Below are 23,351 nucleotides of genomic sequence, written 5' to 3'. Positions count from 1 at the left end.
ACTGTTGAACTAAGAAGAGAAACACTGAGGAAACAAGGCAGGTGTTTTGTATGTCTGGTAGACTGGTAGGCAGGCATGTCGCGCGTAATTGTAGAACGCGCATTCACTGTGAAGAGTGCGGGCGCAGACACCACAAAACAGTTTGCAATCAAACAGCCAGTCACTATACAGCGCATGATAGACGCGCCGACCACGGCAACAACAGACAGGCTGACCACAGTGTTGCAGATGCAGTTGCCAGTTAGTAGGCCTATAGTGTAGCAAGCAACTCTGACAATAGTAGCCTACTGTATTAGGCTACTGCAGACAGCTACCATTTGGATAGATGCACCAACGCAAAGCCAAGTAGCCAGGTGCCTATTAGATGGGGGTAGCCGCAGTTTCATTAAAGAGGATATTTCCAGAGCACTTAACCTGCTAGTTAGGTAAAGAAACGTTGAATATGTATGTGTTTGGTTCCAAAACACCCCAGATAATTACCTGCAGGAAAGTGAAGGCTCGTTTGAGAAATATTAAGAACAATCAAAGCATTGATGTCCATTTATTGGAAACACCCAAGTTGAGCTCTTCTATGATTAAAGCGCCAAACGGAAAGATAAGGAGCGACTTGGAAGCAAAAGGAATGCCCATAGCAGATGTACCCATCATATGGATGCAGTGGAATTAGGAGTCCTAATTGGCGGAGACCAATATTGGAAAATAGTCACAGGAAAAATGGAGAGACTGAATGAAGGACTATAGTTGCACTGGAAAGTATATTTGGATGGCTGGTGCAAGGAGAAGTCTCAAGTCACCACGCTAAATATCATAACTGAAGTGATGCACATCAGCGTCGGAGAGGAACAGGCACTGTCAGATCGGTTACGCAACTTTTGGGAAATCGAATCCCTTGGAATCCACATGAAAGAAATGCATGATTCTGAGAAGCCGTGCATGCCTATTCCCACTAAAGGCTGAGGAAGAAATAGAAATGCCACTTGACAGTTTTCAAATCAGCCTCATGGTGGCGCTACAACAGGCCAAGTTGCGTCTCACACACACACACACACACACACACACACACACACACACACACACACACACACACACACACACACACACACACACACACACACACACACACACACACACACACACACTTTGCACATGAGGAATGTCTCCAGGGTGTGCGATACAATGGACATTTATTGGACAATATATATTTACACAGCTCATAGAAAATCAAACTTAAATATAATATATGATAAATGCCGATGATGCCGTATATACATACATAATAGATTAATAGACTAACTAGTAGAAAGTCATACAAATAGTAATAGGCCTACTATTCCACTGTATGATGAAAGCATTTGGAAATTGCTAGGCAACAGTCTGGTAACGCGAGACTACGCGAGACTAGACCGACACTAGTTTGCATATCCCGTCCGAAGTGGATACGGAAACAGTCTCTTCCACCCCCCCCCCCCCCCCCCCTCCAGTCTACCGGTATCTATTGTTACCCGGCAACCAAAGGACCAATCACAACGCCATGGTCCCCCGGGCTATGGGATCAACACTACCGATACATAATCCTGCTCCTGCTGTTGGTCTGCAACAATCAGTGAGTGTGGAGAAGAGAAGGTAAGGATAAATAAATAAACTGGTGGTCACTTTTATAAACTGCGTAACGACTGTGTATACACGCGCCGTAACAATACTATACTACTGTAATTATGTGCTGCTTTGTCAACTAAATGTTATAGCTGTGTACCTTCAGTTTACAATACAAATATGATCAACTCGTGTCGTTGTTGGATGACGTTAGCTAGCTTATAGCATAATGTGTTGAACCGGGTCGTAAAGTTTATAGATAGAGATAATATCAGTTGCAGAGACAGCACCGTTACGTACACAGCAGGATAAATGACAGTCAGACGATGGTTAAGGCTATTATGTTGACATGTTGCTGTTGCTAACATGATGCCACGGCACAGCCAGCCAGCTGCAATGTAACGTTAGCCTTGTGTCAGAAAGGGGCAAAGTCCCCCCCTGAAATCTCCTAAATGCTCCCGTGTGTGTGTGTGTGTGTGTGTGGTTCCAACTTCCAATCTGAGTGGTTGTGACTGAGTCATGACTCAATCATTAAAGAACCCTTATGGAATGTTGGTGTTAATTTATGCCATGTTGATGAATTTAATACATATAATAGGACCTCAATGGAAACAATTAAGTCCACTAGGACTTTTTGTGTAAATCCTTTTAGACCAAGTGTATGACTTTGTGCTGTTTGCATTTCTATCTAATAAAGTATGCACAATCAATCAATCAATCAAAAGTCGAAACCCATAAGATATCAATTTTTGTCTATGCGGACGGGTTTGTGTCTCATGAGGGCTCATTCTGGACAGTTCCAAAACCTGCCTACCACCAGTGACATAATCTGTTGGGCAGGTTTGGTCATTTCATTTCAAACATGAAATTGTGTTTTATTTATTGTATTAAGGCAAGAACAATGGCTTCTATAGCGTTTAAGGGAAGAGTAGGGTTGTCGTTTTTATTAGCTTGTCCCCATGAGGCACAGAATGAGTTGACAAATCGAAATAATGAGCGAAATAATGAGGTTGAAAACGGCCGAGTGATCATATCTTTGATGCACCAACTTACTCACAGAACATAGTCACTCAGAGTCTTAAAGTTGCCTTTTCTTTCCTGGAGAAAATATTATTAAAGAAGTCTTTAATTAAAGGCTTTGAAATCCCTGTGGGTGAATTTCAGTCGCCCAGAGGCAGCACAGCAGTTTAGAGTTACGATGTTACAGATGCAGAGTGAGGAAAGTACTGAAGCACCATCAATAACAGCATGCAAAAGTATACACCAGGTTGGGCATTGTGGCCCAATACTGGCATGGATCTACAGTAGTTTGAGGCCCCTTTACTTGGCTCATGGCTCATAGTTCAATAGTATATCTAGTACTGAGCTATGAGCCATATGGGATACCGGAGAACTCCGCCAGTTTACCAACTCGCCGCATCGAACATTCTTCATCAATGTCTTCATCGTTATGCTAACATCAGTGTAGTATGTCAAACCCACAGATGTTATAGTTAATTTACAAAGTGATCAAATTATTTTGTGCAATTAAATGGTCAGCTAGATAATGATAAAAAAGGTGAGTATGTGAATACCAATGATAGTATACCAATGAAGTACCAATGATATTTCAGGATATTGTTTACTAATGAATTACATTGTTTCGGTACTTTGGTGTTTAAACTTTAGCATTCCTAATGTCCTACTTGTCTGTCCTACCTCTAAACAACTATCCTCTCTCTCTCTCTCTCTCTCTCTCTCTCTCTCTCTCAATGCAATGCAATGCAATGCAATTTAAATGAACGTGAACGTGAAGTAAAACTAAAATGCACTAAACCACGGCGAGTCGGAAAACCGGCGAGTTCTCCGGATACCGAGCCATGAGCCCCAGCTTGACTCAAACTGTACAGTATATACGAACTGTACAAGACAACTCAACATTATTGTCACATTGCGGTGTGAGAAAGAAAGTTGGTCACTATTGCACTTTCAAGACAAAATAGAGAGAGAAACGGGTCAGATATCAGTATGAGGATATGAGCAGTGTGATATACTGTATATTCATGAAATTTATACATTATTATGTTGATTGACTGTGTGTTTTTGTTTTGTTGAAGCAATCTCGTGATTTGACCTTTGTGTGCTGCTTGTGATTTGACATTTGTGTGCTGCTGTGTTTATTACAGTGGCCCCCAGCAGTGTTTCTTGAAAAGCTTTGTTTTATACTCCATAGTATCATGACAACGCTGCTTGCCAACAAGATTGTTGTTGTTTGAGACCATCGTGCAAATAATCTTGTTGTTGTTGTTGTAGGAATGTAAATGTCTGAGGAGGACAGAGAATCGCAGGAGGATGAGCTGCTTGCTCTAGCAAGTATCTATGATGAACAGGACTTCCACAGGGCCGACTCGGCCCAGGGAGGAGAGATGCAGCTGTGCCTGGAACTGCCTCCCGACTTCCAGGTCGTCGTGCAAGGTAACGTCCTGAGATGTTTGTTCACTCAGTCTTGATAGCACATCAGTGAGCTGGATGCAATCCTACCTGGAGGGAGAGAACCACTGGTGGAGGTGAACGGAACACTGTCCCCCCCCCCCCCCTCCCAGTGAGCTGTTTACTGTTCCTAATATATATAAACGACATGACATCAGCTTGTGACTGCAACTTGTTCCTGTTCGCAGATGACTCAGCACTGCTGGTCTCGGACAGGAACAAACTGCAGGTTGAAAAGACCCTCAGCTCTGAACTCGGTAGAATCTGCACCTGGCTCACTGATAACAAACTATTCTTACACCTGGGAAAAACTGAATCCATTCTCTTCGGATCAAATAGTAATCTCAGCAAGGCAGATGGCTTCTTGGTTAGAGTGGGTGATAATATTATCACACGAAAAGATGAAATTACCTACCTAGGTTCCATCCTGGAGGCTAATCTTTCCGGTGATAAAATGGCCACCAACGTAATCAAAAAAGTCAATCAAAGAACAAGATTCCTTTACAGGATCTCCTCACTGGTCAACAAAAACAAAAACTTAACAGGAGCCCTTGTACAAGGTTTCTTTGACTATGCATGCACCTCTTGGTACCACAGCACCTCAAAGGCCCTTAAAACAAGGCTCCAGACCTCCCAAAACAAACTGGTCAGGCTCCTACTTGAACCCCCCGAACCCACCTCACCCCTGCCCACTTTGACAGGCTGGAATGGCTTAGGGTCGACGACAGAGTACAGCATCTTGCAATGGGTCTGGTCCACAAGATTCGATACACCACCAAGATACCCATGTACTTTTTCGCTCCTATGCCACCAAAATGTGGAACGCCCTACCAACAGTCATTAAGAAATGCAAATTGACTCCTTCAAAACCGCTCTCAAAGGGCACCTACGGACTGCTGCAATTCGAAACTGTCCCCCGTAAAATCGGAATCAATCAATCTATCCCATTACTACCTGAGGCCGACTTTTAAAATGTCTTCTAAATCAAACAGTTTTCATAAAAATAAAATACAAAAAATACGTATATCATTGGTTCTCAATCTTTCAAGTACCACAATGGAAAGCTGTCGAGCTCTTTTTTATTTTATTTTTTGTTATCCTTCTCACAGATCATGTACAAATACTACAGTATATGGTGATGGACAGTAATATATACTTTTTGTTAATACAAACTTTTTTTTCTTCGTAACACAATAGGGACACCAGGTTTATTGTGTTAAGTGGCGAGTGTTGATTTCAACCATAACCTTTTCTAACTTAAAGGTGCTACATTTAATTGCTTGACAGGGGAAAAACGGGCCGTGTACAATGTCTCCTTCCTACCTCCTCTGGTCCTGAACTTTGAGCTTCCTTCAGAGTATCCATCTTCCTCTGCGCCAATCTTCACCATCAGCTCCAAATGGCTTACCAGAGCACAGGTGAGGCTCATTTTGAACAGAACCAGGCTCATTATACCAAACGTTAACATTTTTAAAAGCTTTGTACTGTCAAATGCCCAGTCATTTCAACACTACAGCTCTTAAGACAAGATGTGTGTGCGCGTGCGTGTGTGTCTCTACATATCTTTCCTCTTTGGGCCTTGTCAGATGAGTTCCCTGTGCAAACGTCTGGACGAGCTGTGGGAGGAGAACCAGGGCTGTGTAGTTCTCTTCACCTGGGTCCAGTTTCTCAAGGAGGAGGCACTGGACTTCCTGGATATCCAGTCCCCTCTGGAGGTAGTCCGAGGGGGAAGCAAAGCCAGCGGTGAACGCAAGAAGAGTGAGCCTGTTACAGGTACAATATGAGAGGATGTGTTGTGTACAGGCTTTAGTTTAGACACTATTGGTCCGACTGTCATTAGAACGACAACCTACCTCAAACCCTAACCGCAAGCACTGGAGCAGCGCATGTTCCAAAATGGTATAAAATAACTTTTAAATATGAAGTCAAATGTTTATTTAACAAAAAAGCATGTTTTTCAGAGGAACAACAGTTCAGATACTGACACAATAATACAAGAAACAAAGACTTTGTACTATACAATGGTCGAGTACTTCTGACTGTAAGTCATTCTTCTAACCTGCAGTAGGAAGAATATTCTAGTGGTTCCATACCTTATCCGGATCAGGGCCCACTTGAAAGTCTTGAAAATTATTTCTTTCTTTGTTTATTAGTATTTTCACAGAAGCATTCAAATCAGGAGTTGAAAAATAATGGTAGCATCAACAGCTTATCTTAATAAACCCCACAATAAGTGGGAAAAAGGACAACAGAAAACAAAACAAACCTTAAATACAGGATCAATAAGAGTTGAAAATACAGAAACAAAACCGTACAAAACATCCGACAAACAATTACAAGTACACGAGACATCCATAATCTGCGTTACATCATAGTACCCCAACCACAGTAGACTTTCAAATCAACACTCCATCGATTACATTTCTGAATGAATGGTCCCCATATCCTCCCAAATCTTCTGAAATCGGAAGAACCAATGAATGAGAATCTAATCTTCTCCCATTTTACACAATACAAGATGTCCCTAATCCAGTGAGTGTGAGAAGGGGAAGTGGGTGCATCAAAATTAGTCTCCTAACAGTGTGACAATCACACTTGGGAGATTATATATTCTAGACAACCTGGCCTTGGTGTAGTAGGCACAGTGTAGTAGTTTACATTGAATTAGAGCCTCGTACAAATAGAGGACCCATGTACCCGCTGTAGAATTGTATCCCAAACCTCCTCAGTTATCTCCTCCCCTATGTCCCCCTCCCAACAAGCTTTTAAAGAGTCCAAAGACTCCGGGCATAACAAACAAATCTCGTCATAGGTGCATGAGATTGCACCCCTCAAAAATCTTGAAAATCTTTAAGATGTTCACGTCCACTTTGTGTTGGCTTGGATCAGTGGAACCCATGTAGTATACTTTAAGTTCCCTTTTTTCTGTATCACAATGAAAACCACCATGTTTCTTTTACTTTTAGAGTAAAAAGAGATTATTGCTATTTTATCAGTAAAGTCTTGTGTGTGTTAGTTGGAGGCCCACCAGTGGCCCACTGGGAATAGCTAGCTGTTCTAAGATTATTGTAATTTACAGAACCATGAGGAAGAATACGATATGAGGAAAGCCTATTCTTCCTCATTCAGCTAAAAGTAAGCCGACATAAATTCATGTTTTTTGGTAATCGCAGGAAATCCAGCAGATGGTTGTTCAGTATTTATCTAAATGTTTATTGCCAATGCAATACACAGATTGATTAAACCACATTGTCAGACAGTAGACCACCTGTTTCAGGTAATCATAAATCATACAACCATATCTCATATTTGAGATTTCAGGCCAGAGATTACACACATTATCGCCAATTTAACTGCAGGCTACCTAATTCTGTATGTTGTCATATATATATATATATATATATATATATATATATGGCACTCCGAATTCAGTGTCGATGTATATTACTTTAACCCCAGTACCATTTATTGAGATCAACAGTTTGTCTGTCTCGGCGCTTTTGTAGATAATTGCATGATCTTTGAACGTGTTCTTGTCCAAAATAGGAACGCTTGACCTTAAACCACTGTCTCCAGTTAAAGTAACTGGTGTATTCATTAGGGTTCTGGTCCAGATAAAGAAGTCTCTCAGCCAGCTCCTTTGGGCTGGAGAAGTCGTCTACATGAATGAAAGAGTGTCCTGGGATGTGATCCTCATAATCTGTTCTTGGAGGGCCCAGCACTACTGGCACTGTCCCCATTATCATGGGATTGTATAATTTCTCTGTGATGTAGTCTGTGCTCATGGAGTTTTCAAAGGAAAGGTAGAATTTACAACTAGGTATTAACTTGGAATACTCCTGGTCATTCAGTTTATGAAAAAGGCTGCCGTAAATCTCTATGCTGATGTGCTTTTTCAGCTCATTGTAGAACTGAACTCTTTTATATTGTGGGTTCCAGTTACTCACTACCCAGCAGACCAATTTGTCCTTCACTGGCAGCTTGAAACTCTTGCCCTCCGATTCCACCGACGCCAGGTACCCATAAGGCACTGGGATATCTGAATCCAGGCGATAAGTTGTTGTTAAATTGAACAAGTTGTTGAGTTTAGGGATCAGAGCTGAATTTGCGGGTGACTCCATGTTAAACCACACCCACTTCTGGAACCGGGGGCGTGGCTCTGTTGGCATGTTGGTCAGCTCTCCATTGATGTTGTTGTGGTGTATGATGACAGCATGAGCCTTGTTGTACAGAGTCCTGTCGTCCGTTAGCTGACATCCTGTAATATTGAATTTGTATCCAAATGGCCACCACCATATCAATATGAGGACCTGAGGCTCCATATATGCATCTCTGAGCTGGATGGTGTGATTGTAACCTTTCCACGTCATGTGGTGGTTTCCTGAGGTATAGTTTTGGTTTGGGGTGTCGGTGCTGTTCCCTTTAAAAGAAGGCAGACTAGTGTTGCGTGAGGCCGTGTGCATGGTAGGAGGGCGTAACTTGAAGTCATAGTCAGGTGTGTAGTACCTGAGAAAGGTGCCCAGTAAACACAGAACCACCAGGCAGCATTTTACTAGAGTCCATTTGCGGGATGAAGAGCTCAATCTGCTCAACATGGCTGACCCTTTGAGAGAGAGAGAGAGAGGGAGAGAGATTAAATTAATAGATAAACTTCACAGATTAAATTAATAGATAAACATCACGCTCTCAAGAAAGATGCTCTGTGATGCAGGAAGTGAGATCCTCTCTGATGTTCCAAAGGGTACTACGTCTAATTTTTTATTTTTTTTAAATAAGCCTGCATGGTTAGACTATGCAGCAGGGACATTTTTTTTAGGTACCGTAATTTGACTAATTTCCAGGTAAGAACATACAATATACTAAATGTGTCATTAGTGGTTAGCTTTGACAATTTGCAGAGCTGGTTCCAACTAAGCACTGAATACAATTATTACTTCCCTTCACTTTTGAGTTTTTTAGTCCCCAACTCATTGGTGAGTTTTCCCTATACTATATTCCTGAGAACTCATGTGACAGCTGAAATGCACACACACACACACACACACACACACACACACACACACACACACACACACACACACACACACACAGTCTTATCAGAAGGGGAAAACGAAATGTCCTTCATTTAAGTATAACTAAAACTACATTATTGACTCTTTGTGTGAAGTCGTTTTTTAATACATTTGGTCTATATTGTTGCTGTCAAGCAGAAACCTCTTGTCTCCATATTTGTCTCCACCAGGCCGAAGGCATGTGGGGAGAGTATGTTTTGCACTCCGTCCGTCCGCGTGTCCGTCCGTCCGTCCGTGTGTCCGTGTGTCCGTGAACAGCTAATCTCGGCCACCGTTAACCCGGTCGATGCCATATTTTGCACACACACTCCCTGGATGCCAACCATGAACCTCTGCCCCAAACTTTCCAGAACGGCCTGTTATAGCGCCAGCAGGAGGCCGCTTTGTGCAAAACAAGTTTTTGCACAGTACACCTACAGATTTTGTCCAAACATCACGCAAATTGGTACACAGTCTCTCTAGAGCCATTCAACGAAACGGGTCTTTCAGATTTATCAGACTCCATCCTGATTGGTTAAGATTGGCTTCCAAAGTTCACAGGAGTGCTCAGTTTCAAACAAAATGCTGCAAATCATGAACACATCGCGTGATTCCCGTGAAATTGTGCACCCACATTCCCACTAGGCCGAGGACGAAATGCCACATGAACAATTTCAACTCGGCCTCAAGGTGGCGCTATAACTGGCCGAAAAGTGTTTTTACCTCTAACTGCACGGATCTGTGGATAACCTGGTGGAGACCTGTGCCCGGAAGGGCACTTTTTATTATATTCATATTAATGTGAATACCTTTGTACTTTTTCTACATTGTGGTATTGGCACTTTTACTTTTAAGTACAAAATGTGAGTACTTCTTCCACCACTGTTGAAGTAAGGGAGCTGCATGTCAGTCACCCCTGCGAAATACCCAGTCAAGTGCTCCAACATTTTATTTAGGTAATCTCTTCTGAAGTGAACAGGTATTTTTCTACTTTGAATGTATCATTGATTTAATATACAGTAGTAGGCTATCCCAAACCCATAGTTGCTTATTCCACAATAGACAATAGTTTGGATTCACCATTTTGGGGTGTATCATTGCACACTGCTCTCCCTTACACAATTCAATCAAATTAAATCATAAACATTTAACTCTGCAATAAAAAAGGGACAAATGTCAGGCTTACCACTAGAATCAGATGTCTTTTGATGATACATGCAGGTTGTCAACCACCTACCTCAGCAGAATACCAATAAACTCGCCTCAAAACACAGTATGAGCTTCTGAATAGCAGTTTGTACAAGGGAAAGTTCCTTATGCTGAAATCATGTTGAATGTCTTCCTGTACTTGCAACTCTTAACACTTCCTGAAATTAGTCAATGAAGTGTGAAGCCATTTTTGTCTCCACCAGGCCGAAGGCATGTGGGGAGAGTATGTTTTGCACTCCGTCCGTCCGCGTGTCCGTCCGTGTGTCCGTGTGTCCGTGTGTCCGTGAACAGCTAATCTCGGCCACCGTTAACCCGGTCGATGCCATATTTTGCACACACACTCCCTGGATGCCAACCATGAACCTCTGCCCCAAACTTTCCAGAACGGCCTGTTATAGCGCCACCAGGAGGCCGCTTTGTGCTAAACAAGTTTTTCAATGCCATATTTTGCACACACACTCCCTGGATGCCAACCATGAACCTCTGCCCCAAACTTTCCAGAACGGCCTGTTATAGCGCCACCAGGAGGCCGCTTTGTGCAAAACAAGTTTTTGCACAGTACACCTACAGATTTTGTCCAAACATCACGCAAATTGGTACACAGTCTCTCTAGAGCCATTCAACGAAACGGGTCTTTCAGATTTATCAGACTCCATCCTGATTGGTTAAGATTGGCTTCCAAAGTTCACAGGAGTGCTCAGTTTCAAACAAAATGCTGCAAATCATGAACACATCGCGTGATTTCCGTGAAATTGTGCACCCACATTCCCACTAGGCCGAGGACGAAATGCCACATGAACAATTTCAACTCAGCCTCAAGGTGGCGCTATAACTGGCCGAAAAGTGTTTTTACCTCTAACTGCACGGATCTGTGGATAACCTGGTGGAGACCTGTGCCCGGAAGGGCACTTTTTCTAGTTAAACGTTGTGATTCTTCGTAAATGAATGTCCTACTTGATCATAGTACAGTGTCACACAAAAGCATCAAAAGTGGAAGTTCAAAATGTGGCGTGAAGCGAAGCGTTTTGAGAATGGCGATCTGCTATTTTCGCTATTTTTGAATTAGAATCCTGAAACCATCTCTAAGGTCTTCTACTATTCTAAAAAGAAAATCTGGATCAAATTTCCGTTACTTTGTTAGTTTTAGTTAACTCTAATAATCTGCCTCACGTTGCACCACACCACACACGGTTCACAAAGTTCAGATGCCTCAGAATTAGGCCTGCCACAATCATTACACTATTGTCTGATCTGATCGCAATTGTTTTAGACGATCACAATTGTTTAGCATAATTGTCATATGTCATAGTTCAATAGCACACAGTCTTCCACACGTTGTGAGCTTATATATTGGATATTTCCACTAAGTATTACATATGGCCTATATTGGCAATTTTTTTGTTTGTTCACGAAGCCTAAAAGGCAAAAACAAATTTTATTGTTCCAATGTTTCAATGCCAAAAACTAAATTTAAATTGTTAATTGCAATTATTGGTTTGACAAATTATTAATCAACAATTAAATCGTCAACCCTACACAGAATGCATTTCAGCTAAGCTATCTTTACTACATCATTAAACAACTTCTTACCTTATCGAATAATCCGGAAAAGATTATTATTATTGCAGTATAAGTAAATGTCACTCAGGTGTGGTAATGGAGAGCCGATGGTCTTGACCACTCGCTGTAGGTCCTTCCTCTCCACATGGGTGCAGCTGGAGTACCAGGCTGTGCAGGCGCAGGTCAGGATACTCTCAATGGCAGAGCGATAGAAGTTGATGAGCAGGTTCTGCGGGAGTTTCTGGTCCTTCTTGACCAGACATGAGGTGTTGAGGCTCCAGCTCAGGTCTTCTGAGACGTTCACTCCAAGAAATGTAAAACTGGAGACCCTCTCGACCTCCTCCCCTCCGATGCTCAGACCCCTGTGACATGGCTTTGCCCTCCTGAAGTCCATGACGATCTCCTTAGTCTTCTTTGTGTTCAGGTCGTTGTCTTTGCGCCATATAGCCAGCACACTGACTTCCTCTCTGTATGCCACCTCCTCGTTGTTTGTTGTCACACCTATGATGGTTGTGTCGTCTTCAAACTTGACTAGACTGTTGGAGCTGTGGTGTGAGATACAGTCACTGGTGAAAAGAGATTAGAGGAGAGGGCTGAGGACACATCGTTGAAGGACGCTGGGGGTTGAGGGTGATAGTGGGGGATGTGTGTTGACCTAGCGGCTAGCCTGACCTTTTGGGGCCTGTTGGTCAGGAAGTCCTTTATCCACAGACAGAGGTGTGGTTGTATTCCTGACGGGTCTGCAGTTTGATGACTAGTTTACAGGGGCTGATTGAGTTGAACGCAGAGCTAAAGTCAACAAACAACATCCTGACATAGATGTTAGGGTTCCTCTCTAGATTCTCCAGGTGAGAGAGAGCCTTATGTAGCACTAATGTGACAGCATCGTCCGTTGATCTGTGTTGGTCATGGGTGGGGGGGGGGGGGGGGGGATACAGGTTTTGGTGTTGGCCAGCACCAGTCTCTCAAAGCATTTCATAATCACCGGCGTGAGAGCGACCGCCCGGCCTGCAGTCGTTCATGCAGGTGACGGCTGAGGCTTTGGGGACAGGAATGATGGTAGTGGCTTTTAGAAGAGGTCGGAACAGTCGCTTGGCCCAGCACACACCCAGCACACACCTTCAGTGCTCGGCCTGGAACACCGTCGGGTCCAGCTGCCTTGTTGCTGTTGATGTTCGGTTGGACCTGTTTGACCTGATATGGCGGAGAACTCAGTTGGTGCGGCCACCCTCTGTTGTGATGTTAATGTCTGGACCTGCATTGCTGCTATTCTCAAACCTGGCAAAGAAGGCATTGAGCTGGTCTGGGAGGTTGGGGTTCTGTCAGGGGTGGGGTACCAGGGGTCTGTTTGTAGTCTGGGAGATTTCTGATGCCTTGCTGCCACTAGGGATGGGTATCGTTAGGATTTTTGTGAGTCCGGTACCGATTCCGGTTCTTAACGGTTCCCTATTTCGGTTCCAAAATGGTATAAAATAACTTAAATAAGAGGTCAAATGTTTATTTAACAAAAAAGCTCAATGTCAATTTGAGTATAATGCATAGTGTAACATCCTCTCCTTTATTGAGCCATTTGTGGATAATATAGTGATTATTTTAAATATAATATCTATATAATATCTATTCTGTATTTACCCAGGGCAATAGTGTTGGAGGCTACTTCTCTTACTACTAACTACTGACGATGACAAATAAAAGCATATCTGAGATCTGAGAGCAACACACACACACACACACACACACAAATTCACATCGCTAATGGGGGGGTGCAGCGCATCTCCGGCCGACAGGTGAGAACGGGTTTGCCGACGTGCAAAAAAAAAGGCGGCTTGCATGCTGTGGTTTGCTAACAGAAATTTGCATGCACAAGGGCTGCCAGAGTAGGCTATCATTTGTTGTTTTTCTTGTTTTTTCGCCACCTCTCTTCGACTGCAAGCTCTAAACTGACTGGGCCTCTGGACCCTACGCCGTGATCACACACACCCACACACACACACACACACACAGGCACGCATTCGAGGTGGGTTGATGTTGAATCAATGCTGTGCAGCGCACACATGCATGATCATGCAGTGAGGCAACTCAGGCAGCAGGGCACAAGACTCCTGTCCCCTCTCTTAAAAGTTTCCTCCCATAAACTTCACTTGAAAATTACGTTTAAGAAACTTTAATAATTATGTTGCTTCAATGCTTCTCTACAAAGCGCGTCTCTCTGTCTCTACACTCCTCAACAACTCCATGCAGAGAAATAGCGCCGCTCTGCAAGCCACAAGCCCACAGCGCGTCGCTGATGCAACGCAGTGTAGGCTTGTAGATCAGCTCTGTGCCCTGCGCTTCTATTAAAAGGGTAGAAAATTCGGAAGATAGACTTAATGCCTGGAGAACAGATATTCAGGAGGAACAGTGGAACAATGTAGTACGGCTTGTGCACAAGCTCAATCCCAGACTGGGAATACTCGTCTAAAACGTCTACAATACAATTGGCTTATGAGAGTGTACATCACACCAGTTAAACTTAATAAGTATAATTGTAACATTCCAGATGTATGCACCAGATGCGGTGAAGATAGAGGCACATTGTTCCACTGTCTATGGTCCTGTACAAAGTTGATGGAATTTTGGGGGAAGGTCGGGCAGGAAATACAGAAGATTTTGTCAATAAATATTGTACCAGAACCAAAGTTCTTCCTGCTCGGTCTGTACCCAGAGGGACACAAGATAAAGCGTAATGAACAAATGTTTATAGATATGTCTTTTACAAGAGAATGATAGCATTGACCTGGAAGAGACCAGACAAACCAAGTATTACACAGTGGTTCAGGGAATTGTCTATATGTTTACCTTTGGAAAAGATTGCATACATTCTTAAGGACAAACAAGAAATGTTTCAGGAGGTGTGGGGCCGTTTTATTAGATACATAAAGAACAATAATTTGTCACATTTAATGGATGGAGCTGAAGAGGAGTAGTGCTGTTGTTGTTGTTGTTTTTTTTGTTTTGTTTTTTGGTTACCGGTATTTTGCTTTCTTTATATTAGTAATTGTATTGTCTTGTAATGTTCATTGTTGTTTTCTGTATGTTTGTACTGTAATTTGTGTGTAAAAAAAGGAAAATAAATACATTGTTGTACCCAAGCACGTTCGGTTCGGTACATACTTGGTCCCGAGGTCCGGAACCCACCCCTACTTGCAGGCACAATTATGAGATGATGTGTTAGGAGTGTCATTGCCTGGCTATGCAAAGAAGAAATCAGAACAGAGGAAATCTGCATTATTTCAGGAAAGAGGTGTGTGTGTATCGACCTTTACCCTTGTCTCTGACTGATCCTTACGGATGAGGAGAGGTGACGACATGGCGCGGTTCATTTTGTTGTCTTGTGGCCACAAGATGAAAGTCACGTCTTGCGGAAGCCCGTTCTCGTGAGTTGTGCACTAGATCTTAATCTAGTCGGCAGTCTAGTTGGCACGCCTTACAGTTCCAGTATCCACAAGGTTGGGATCATGTGGGCCCGTCTTCATCAAATACAATTACACGCCGTCAAAGGAGATGTTTTTTCAACTGGACTTTCCAAGCCCCACTATTGTTTCCCCTGTCACGGTGATGATCATGATTGCCACTATTGCATGATGTCTAGCCTGCATCTACTGGGATACATGTTTAGGTCATGTATGTTTAGAGAAGTCAAGGCGTGCAAACTTCAATGGGCCTGTAGTCGGGGTGGATATATTCATCAAATGTTAAATGAAACATTTGTAAATGTGCTCAAATTAACTGAGGTCCTCACCTCAGGCACCTTCGGATTTAGCATTATTTTGTTCTCATGCGCACTGTGACATTCGTTGTGTGTGTGGTTTTAATATGAATTGGATTTACTGGTGTTTAGAGCTGCATTGTGCCATCATGCCCACGGTGGTAGCAGTTAACTTCAAAACAGAGCGCACTTTAAGAGGGAAAGAGAGCTTTGTTAAACCCCACTTTATAAAAGTCCCCTAAGCTTTACTTTGTTTTTAATGACTTGGATTTTAAAATAAAATGAGAGGATTTTCTCTGAAAAACGTAGATAATAAAGACCCAACTAGGAAACTACTTGGCACAGGCCTAATGTCAGTTGCACTACATGTTTTATTAGTTACTGTAGTGTCTCCAAGGCTCATGAAGTGCACTACAATGTTAATTTGTATAAATACGTCATATAATATGACATCATGCTATGATTAACTGCAAACACTCCCAAGTGTACATAAATGTGCCTTAAAGCCCATCCTTACCCGCCATGGAAGCTATAGTTTGTAGTAGTACATGACTGTGATTTTATTATGGTGTTTGGTTGTTTGAGCTTGTTATCTGTGGACTGTTGTGTTATTGTTTGCATCATGGTGCGCAGACCGAGCAGAGATTAAGAGTAGTTTAGCATATAGAGCCAGCAGGCTGTCGGAATCCTTAAATTACTGGTCAAATAGTGCTCCAGTCCAACCCTGATAATGCATTTGATCTTCTATAATCTATTTGATCTTCATCAGGTCATATTGACCTGATGAAGATCAAATAGATCTAAACGTTGTCAGAGCATTTTCAATACAGAATGTCTTGTACCTGTGGTGTGCGGGCTCCATCCACTATCTACTAAAGTTTCTTTAGCCCAAAAAAAAATAGCAGATCTACAAGCTCAGATCTGCTATTTATCAAAAGTATAACATAATGCTTAAAAAAACCCAAAGGGTTCTCGTCCTGAATGGGATAACGGTTTGGGGCGATATATCTCTCTAAACATATACACTGTGTGGGTTTTAAACATAAACAGCACTTTTCTTCACTCTCCCTCAGCTGTGAAGTGTTCCGGTAAGTCTTCCGATCAGGAAGACGAAGAGCGGCCGCCGAGGACACAAAGAACGGGACATTCTGAGCCGCGGGCGCCGTCGCCGTCCTCGTCGCCCTCGGCTCCGCTGGACCCGCGGGCCGTTCTGGCGGTGGACCCGCGTGCCGACCTCCTACCTCAGCTGCTGGACTTTGACGAGGCACACCGGCAGAAGGTGTTCGACGGCAAGGTGTTCTGCTGTGGCATCTGCTTCGTGGAGAAGCTGGGCTCGGGCTGCCTGTGCTTCAACCAGTGCCAGCACGTCTACTGCAAGGCCTGCATGACGGAATACTTCCAGATTCAGATACGCGACGGCAACGTGCAGTGCCTTAATTGCCCCGAGCCAAAATGTACCTCCGTCGCCACGCCGCTGCAGGTGAGCGAGGCGTGCGGGTGTGAGAAAGATGCTGGGCTCCATCTTGCACCACCCTTATCCCTTCTCCCTAAACTAATTTGCCATTTTTTTACCATTTAGAAAAACATTTGAATATAGTTCAACTAGCCGATCTACACCGAGACATTGCGAGCTTGTAGATCGGGCTATTTTAACTATTTTAAACGTTTTTTTTTAAAATAGTAAAACATGGCAAATTAGTTTAGGGATAAGGGTTAAAGGGGTGGCGCAAGATATAGCCCTCCGTCTAGTTGCCTTGTGCACTGGCAGAAACCATCATTAACCCATTTTGGGGCGGGAACTCCTTTTGGTGTTAGCATTTCGTTATGCTTTAGCTAATGAAAAACAGCAGATCTACAAGCTCATAGCGCGCCACCGAGTGGCCCGCTACGAGCTTGTAGGTCTGCTATTTTTGAAAAGTCGAAGAACGACTGACATAGAAACATAGCTTTTTCAGAAAACTGTCAGGATGTAGAAGACATTTTTTAGAATCAAAATGGGACAATTGTGCCTGTAGATTCCTGATGATGGAGTATTCTACAACAGGTCGTTAAGAGGAAGCAATCTGATTGGTTGAAACGGTTTCTAGCCGTTGATCAAACAGCACCACCTAATCAAAACAAAGAATTCAGCCGCTCTGTTTTTTTACTTCAGTGATGCTTGCGGAACTCGACTTCGTCTCGTTCCCCTACCGCATCACTGCCGTGGCAATAATCACGTTAAACAACACCCTCTCGTGTAATATTGCTTAAGTGAATCTCGCTCTGGGTGTTTTCCGTCTCCATCCAATCCGTCTCTTCTCTCTCTCTCTCTCTCAGGTCAAGCAGCTGGTGGACGAGGAGCTGTTTGCCCGATACGACCGCCTGCTGCTGCAGTCCACTCTGGACCTGATGGCGGACGTGGTGTACTGCCCCCGGCAGACCTGTGCCACCGCCGTCATGGTGGAGCCGGACACCACCATGGGCATCTGTCCCGCCTGTCGCTATGCCTTCTGCACCCTCTGCAAGCTGGCCTACCACGGCCTGTCCCACTGCAAAATCACTGCAGGTGTTTAACACTACTACTCCGTCCTTTACTGTTCCTCTTAGCTTTTTGCTAATTCTTTTCAACGTGGAGGGTGGTTGAATTAGGAGGATCTTCTAAATCCAAATAAATATTTTCACGATAAATAAAAAGCAGACCTACAAGCTCGTAGCGCGCCACTCGGTGGCGCGCTATGAGCTTGTAGATCTGCTATTTTTCAATAGCTAAATTATAACAAAGTTTAAAACACCAAAAGGGGTTCCCACCCCAAAATGGGTTAAAACCGGGAAAGCACCAGTTTTGAAAAATCTTGAAACTTCTAGGGGGTCCCTGGCATGAAACTTTTTTTGGGGGGAGGGGGTCTGTGGCCAAATACATATCATTTTGGGGGGGGGTCCTTGGTGCGAAAAAGTTTGAGAACTACCGTTATAGTAGGCATTTGTAGAATTGGCCTCGGGTGGTTAAAGTCCAAGACTAAAGAATTTGTCTTTTTGGCTTAAATTAATCCTATTCCCGTGGAGGCTTACAAGGAGAAACCACCTGGGTGTTGCTTTCTTTAAAAAAAATGCTTTTGGTATAGCCTAGTTGGATATCAAAAGTGAACATGTTTTGAAGAAAGACGACCGCTGCTTGCATTAAAAAGCCAGTGTTCTCTGTTCTGTATACAGATGATTTGCGTGGCCTGAGGGATGAGTATCTTTCCGCCAGTACATCCGGGAAGAAGTTCATGGAGCAGCGCTACGGGAAGAGGGTGATCCAGAAAGCAGTGGAAGAGTCCTTCAGCAGAGACTGGCTCAACGAGAACTGTAAAGGCTGCCCACGCTGTGGGACAAATATACAGGTATGTATCGACCATTTCATTTAAAATAATGGATAAATTGGCAAAGGCAGAGATGTGGAAAGAAATGCAACATTGGGTCTCAAGTTGTACACAGAGAGACAGACACACAGGCATACAGCTTACACACAGATTTGCGGTTTTATAGATGTTTTTGGAGAACCACTAATCTGACACATTGACGCCTAGTTTTGAAGTCGATCGGTTGGAAGGTTCTCGAGATAATGTGAAGGACATATAGACAGACAGACAGACAGACAGACAGTGCATTTATGATAGATAGTTGTGGTAATGTATTGAGAGACCCCCCCCCCCCCCCCCCACGTATGTCATGGGAGCTCAGCTCCCACATAACTCGAACCCTGGTTTCTGCCCTCGTCTCATTCTGTCTTTACCTTCTGTCCTGTAGAAATCAGACGGCTGCAACAAGATGACATGCACGTCCTGCAGGCAGTACTTCTGCTGGTTGTGCCTGGGACAGCTCAGCAAAGTCAACCCTTACAGTCACTTCAACAACCCCAACTCTCCCTGCTATAACCAGTATGTAAACACCACTCACCCTGCTTACAACCAGACTTTAAACCTTTATTTGTATACCCTCAACTATACTGATTGGTGAAGGAAAGATCTGCATACTTCACCTTAGCCATTAAGTCTTTGCTCACTCGATATTCTCATATTCTCTATTCTTTATTAATCCAGAGACATATTTGGATGTCACTCCCACAAAATCGTCACACACAGCAAAACAATCATTTCCCCAGTGCCTGAATGTGTCTGTGTTGTCTTGTTCCAGACTGTTCCAAGGTGTGGATCTTGATGATGAGGATGCCTTCTGGAGCGATGAAGAGGACTGATACATGTGCAATAAATACCTCCCTGCTCTGTGCGCCATTTGAATGCACTTTAATCTCCCCCCACCACGTCACACACATTGACCACGCTTTAATGTATGTACGTCTGCACACGGTTTCAGTGCCACAGCTACAGTACCATCTTTTGACACTGACGGAATAGATTAGAGATGGTCACTTATACAGTGTTAGTAGGAAGCGAGTTTAGCAATTTATGAGTTTTTGTCTCTAAAAAAATTATCAACTGGAGACAGCATTGTAGTGGAGTCCATTCAAAATGTACAGTCAATTTCCCATTCAAAATACAAAAAGTACAGTCAATTTCCCAGAAGGTACCACATCACAAGACCTCAATTTAGCAAGTTAATTTTCAATAATGAATGAGTAATAATGATAAGGGTTGTTAAGAAATTGGCACAGATTCAATCTTTTAGTTTAGTTTAGTTTAGTTTTATCTGTCCAAAATTAAATTTGGAGTTCACTCTTCACAGTTTGCTACATAAAGTGCTTTTGTAATCCTGATTGAGAACACATTCAATGCAAATTTACCTTTTTGATTGATTAATTTGTTAAAAGCAAATTGGGTGAAGGGAAACCCCATGCTTGAATTTCACACTGATGCATAGTGTTCTACATCTCTTCAATTTATTATATTTTATCAGGAATAAACATTTGACTCCTGTAACATATTTGTATATATTTTCACATTATGTGTTGGCGTATTTATAATAAACTCTAGATTGAGATGGTCCTAATAAAGCTGCAATCCAGAAATTTCATGGAATTTGAACCTGGCCTGGTCTCATGTGAGACCAAACTTGTACTGCTCTCCAAGAAGGCATCCCCACTTGGTCAAGAGAGGCAGTACTACTAGTAAACCAGTAGGTGTCCTACCTGACACCAAGGTCTACAGTCAGGAAACTTCCAACCACTGCAGATAGTGTGACAGGCCCGGATGACAGGCCCAGAAGAGAATTTCCCATTAATTTTCCCCATAGACATTTTAAAAAGTATTTATTTAAAGACATTAAAAGACATTAAAGACAAATCATGACAATAAACACAATGTTTTGGGCCGATCAAATAATTAGACAGGAGAAAGGAAAGTGGGGACTGCGACGCTCTATTGGCTAGTTATATTGTCATCTAATCTATCATATTCAATCGTTCTCTTAACATAAGTTACGGATTGCAGCTTTAAATCAGTATGGAATGGCTGACTACTAATCCTGAAGGCCGATTTGTATCTTTATGGAAGAAGACATGTCAAACAACTGTACTCTGGCAGTTTAACGTAGCATTGCTTCTTGGCAATAGATGCATACCATGCAAAAAAAAGCTTGTTGCATATTATGTAGGTCAATGTAGCACGGCCAAGGAACATTGCAGTTTAGTTTACATTAATTTCCAACAGATAACATGCATACCTGTAGATGGCAATTATTTTACTTAATTGTTTTCAGAGCTACAGTATGCATGTTATTCTGCAATGAATGTGTATCCTAGGAAATGTGTTCAGTACAAAAACACTAGGAAATGGTATTTCTCCTCATTTCTATAACTTCAAAATCAAGATGTATTTTTACAAACTGCTTATAAAGTGATGCGAACACAATGCATTGTGTGAGCTGTGACACTGTTGTACAGTGGAGATAAAAGGCATTTAGTTCATTTTCACTGGGAAATCTTACTACTAAGTCAAACTAAAGTGAGGAGATCAACACTATTAGGTATAGTATAGGTAAGGTATTAGGAAGTTTGACGGTAAGGGCTTTATTAACCTGTAGCAAATTATATAAACATTTAACAAGGAGTTCAATACGTTTAATTGAGCTCCTTTTTATTTGAATTAACATAGCAGGAAAATCTGATTCTTATATCTTCTACACAGTATGTATTTTGGTGAACATTATCATAGAGCAGTGAGCACATGTGTTTTGTTGTAGGTTAGAATAGGTCCTTTGCTGAGTTAGTGCAAGAAGTGAAACTGTTGGCAAACAGTGATTGGCAACAGCTTGGGATGGCAATTCACTACTGCACACATTTATATCCCTCCTTATTTATAACTACAATTTGGCTGCATTCATTTGTTTTTCTATTGCCAAATAATGATTGAAGGCCATAGAAATATAAAAATTGCTGTTTTATTTGAAATGTTTTCAAGTGCACAATCAAATGTTTTTCTTCATTTTTTGAAATGATAAAAATGAAATCATTTATGGAAAGTGTGCGTCTCTTATGTTTTGTTTATGGGGGGAAAAACTGCCTAATGTACAGTATATCTCTCCTTAGGCAATGTAAATTCTGAATGGTTAGTAGGTTCTGTAATTAAACGACCACTTCACCACATTTCAACCTATCTTCATTATACTGTAATTGGCCTTCACTAATGTTCATGATAAAATGGCACCATTTTGTTCTACTCTGTGTCTCATAGGAGGGCTGTGGGCAGTTCAGAAACCCGTCCACCAGTGACATCAATGGGTGAATCCAAGCTAATAGAAACTGCAGGCTTTCTATTCCTGAAAAGTTGCAATGCGGAAATTGAAGCCATCATTCTCACGATAATACAAATCTACCGGTAAATATATTTAAAGAAAAATCCTATTTAAAAGAAAATCTGCCCAACAATGATGTCACTGGTGGACAGGTTTCTGAACTGCCCACAGCTATGAGACAGACCGAGTAGACAAAAATTGTGCCATTTATCATGAATATTAGTGAGGACCAATAGGTTGATAGCTTTTTAGCTTTTTCACAATATTTATCTGTAGAACCGAGTCAAACTAAATTGAATGTCTCAACTCCTATAATTCCAATTCCAAGTGCTTTCAAGGTGGGGGTCCAGACTTGATTGGTCAGCGAATAAGCTGATGAGTAGACCTGAATAAGCAGATTGGCAGGGAGGGACCAAGAAACACATGGGAGGAGTAAATCAACAAGCACAAGTGCAAACACTCTTGACAGAACCAGAAAATCAGAAATCCTCACAGTGACAGCAAGTAGGCTTATATTTAATAATGGGTGTTGCACCAAGTATTCTTATAACAGGTATGTGTACAATGGGTAAATAATTTACACCTATTTGAATCAGATCATCGGGATGTCAAACAAATGAATCAATTAATGAATTGAATGACTAAGTGTTGATTTCCACTGCATGGGAGAAACAATTTTGGTGTGTTTATCTGATTCGATAAAGGCTGTGAGTGAGTCTGGGTAAAGATCGTCATAGATCGACATACTCATAGAACAGGATTTTTCCATCCAAGTCTGCTATTTGCATAGAAGCAAATTACACATGGCAACAGCGCGCTCACTCGCTTCAATGTTTAGCTCGCTGTGGATTGTGGGAGTTGACACTGTTGGTTGCCCAGGCTTGTTACCGGGGATTGACAGACGAGCACCAGTGTTCCGTCAGGATAGGAATAGGATGCATCTTTGAAACACGCTCGTCATGTTCCTCAGTGTAAGCATTTCACTTCCGGTCGGTGGACTTCACAATAAG

At 42.4% G+C, this 23,351-nt stretch overlaps 2 protein-coding genes across 2 annotated transcripts; one reads left to right on the top strand and one right to left on the bottom strand.

The window, feature by feature from the left end:
• The first annotated feature begins 1,549 nt into the window (after positions 1 to 1,549).
• Positions 1,550 to 22,068, top strand: LOC310874222 (E3 ubiquitin-protein ligase RNF14-like). The gene is made up of 9 exons (XM_083786937.1): positions 1,550 to 1,623; positions 3,886 to 4,047; positions 5,350 to 5,480; positions 5,649 to 5,835; positions 16,704 to 17,110; positions 17,947 to 18,175; positions 18,820 to 18,992; positions 19,399 to 19,529; positions 19,786 to 22,068. The coding sequence occupies exons 2-9, from the start codon at positions 3,894 to 3,896 to the stop codon at positions 19,844 to 19,846; spliced, it is 1,473 nt and encodes a 490-aa protein (XP_083643063.1). The 5' UTR covers positions 1,550 to 1,623; positions 3,886 to 3,893; the 3' UTR covers positions 19,847 to 22,068.
• On the bottom strand, positions 7,512 to 11,959 carry LOC310869078 (4-galactosyl-N-acetylglucosaminide 3-alpha-L-fucosyltransferase 9-like; the record flags this gene model as incomplete). The annotated part of the gene is made up of 2 exons (XM_083779663.1): positions 11,906 to 11,959; positions 7,512 to 8,649 (listed from the first exon to the last, which is right to left on the bottom strand). Exon 2 carries the CDS (start codon positions 8,523 to 8,525, stop codon positions 7,512 to 7,514), a length of 1,014 nt encoding a protein of 337 aa, XP_083635789.1. The 5' UTR covers positions 8,526 to 8,649; positions 11,906 to 11,959.
• Positions 22,069 to 23,351: the final 1,283 nt, after the last annotated feature.

The sequence above is a fragment of the Protomyctophum parallelum genome (assembly GCF_964188405.1).
Source record: "Protomyctophum parallelum genome assembly, chromosome: 1".
Classification (NCBI taxonomy): Eukaryota; Metazoa; Chordata; class Actinopteri; order Myctophiformes; family Myctophidae; genus Protomyctophum; species Protomyctophum parallelum.
The sequence above is the reverse complement of the archived record's forward strand: the minus strand, read 5'-3'. Positions and strand labels throughout refer to the sequence as shown.

What these genes read in the sequence shown, in the direction of transcription:
- LOC310874222 (XM_083786937.1), top strand. Translation starts at nt 3,894, where the DNA reads ATGTCTGAGGAGGACAGAGAATCGCAGGAGGATGAGCTGCTTGCTCTA. An exon ending in AATGGCTTACCAGAGCACAG is followed by an intron (nt 5,481 to 5,648) that starts GTGAGGCTCATT and finishes GGGCCTTGTCAG; the next exon opens with ATGAGTTCCCTGTGCAAACG. An exon ending in GAAGAGTGAGCCTGTTACAG is followed by an intron (nt 5,836 to 16,703) that starts GTACAATATGAG and finishes ACTCTCCCTCAG; the next exon opens with CTGTGAAGTGTTCCGGTAAG.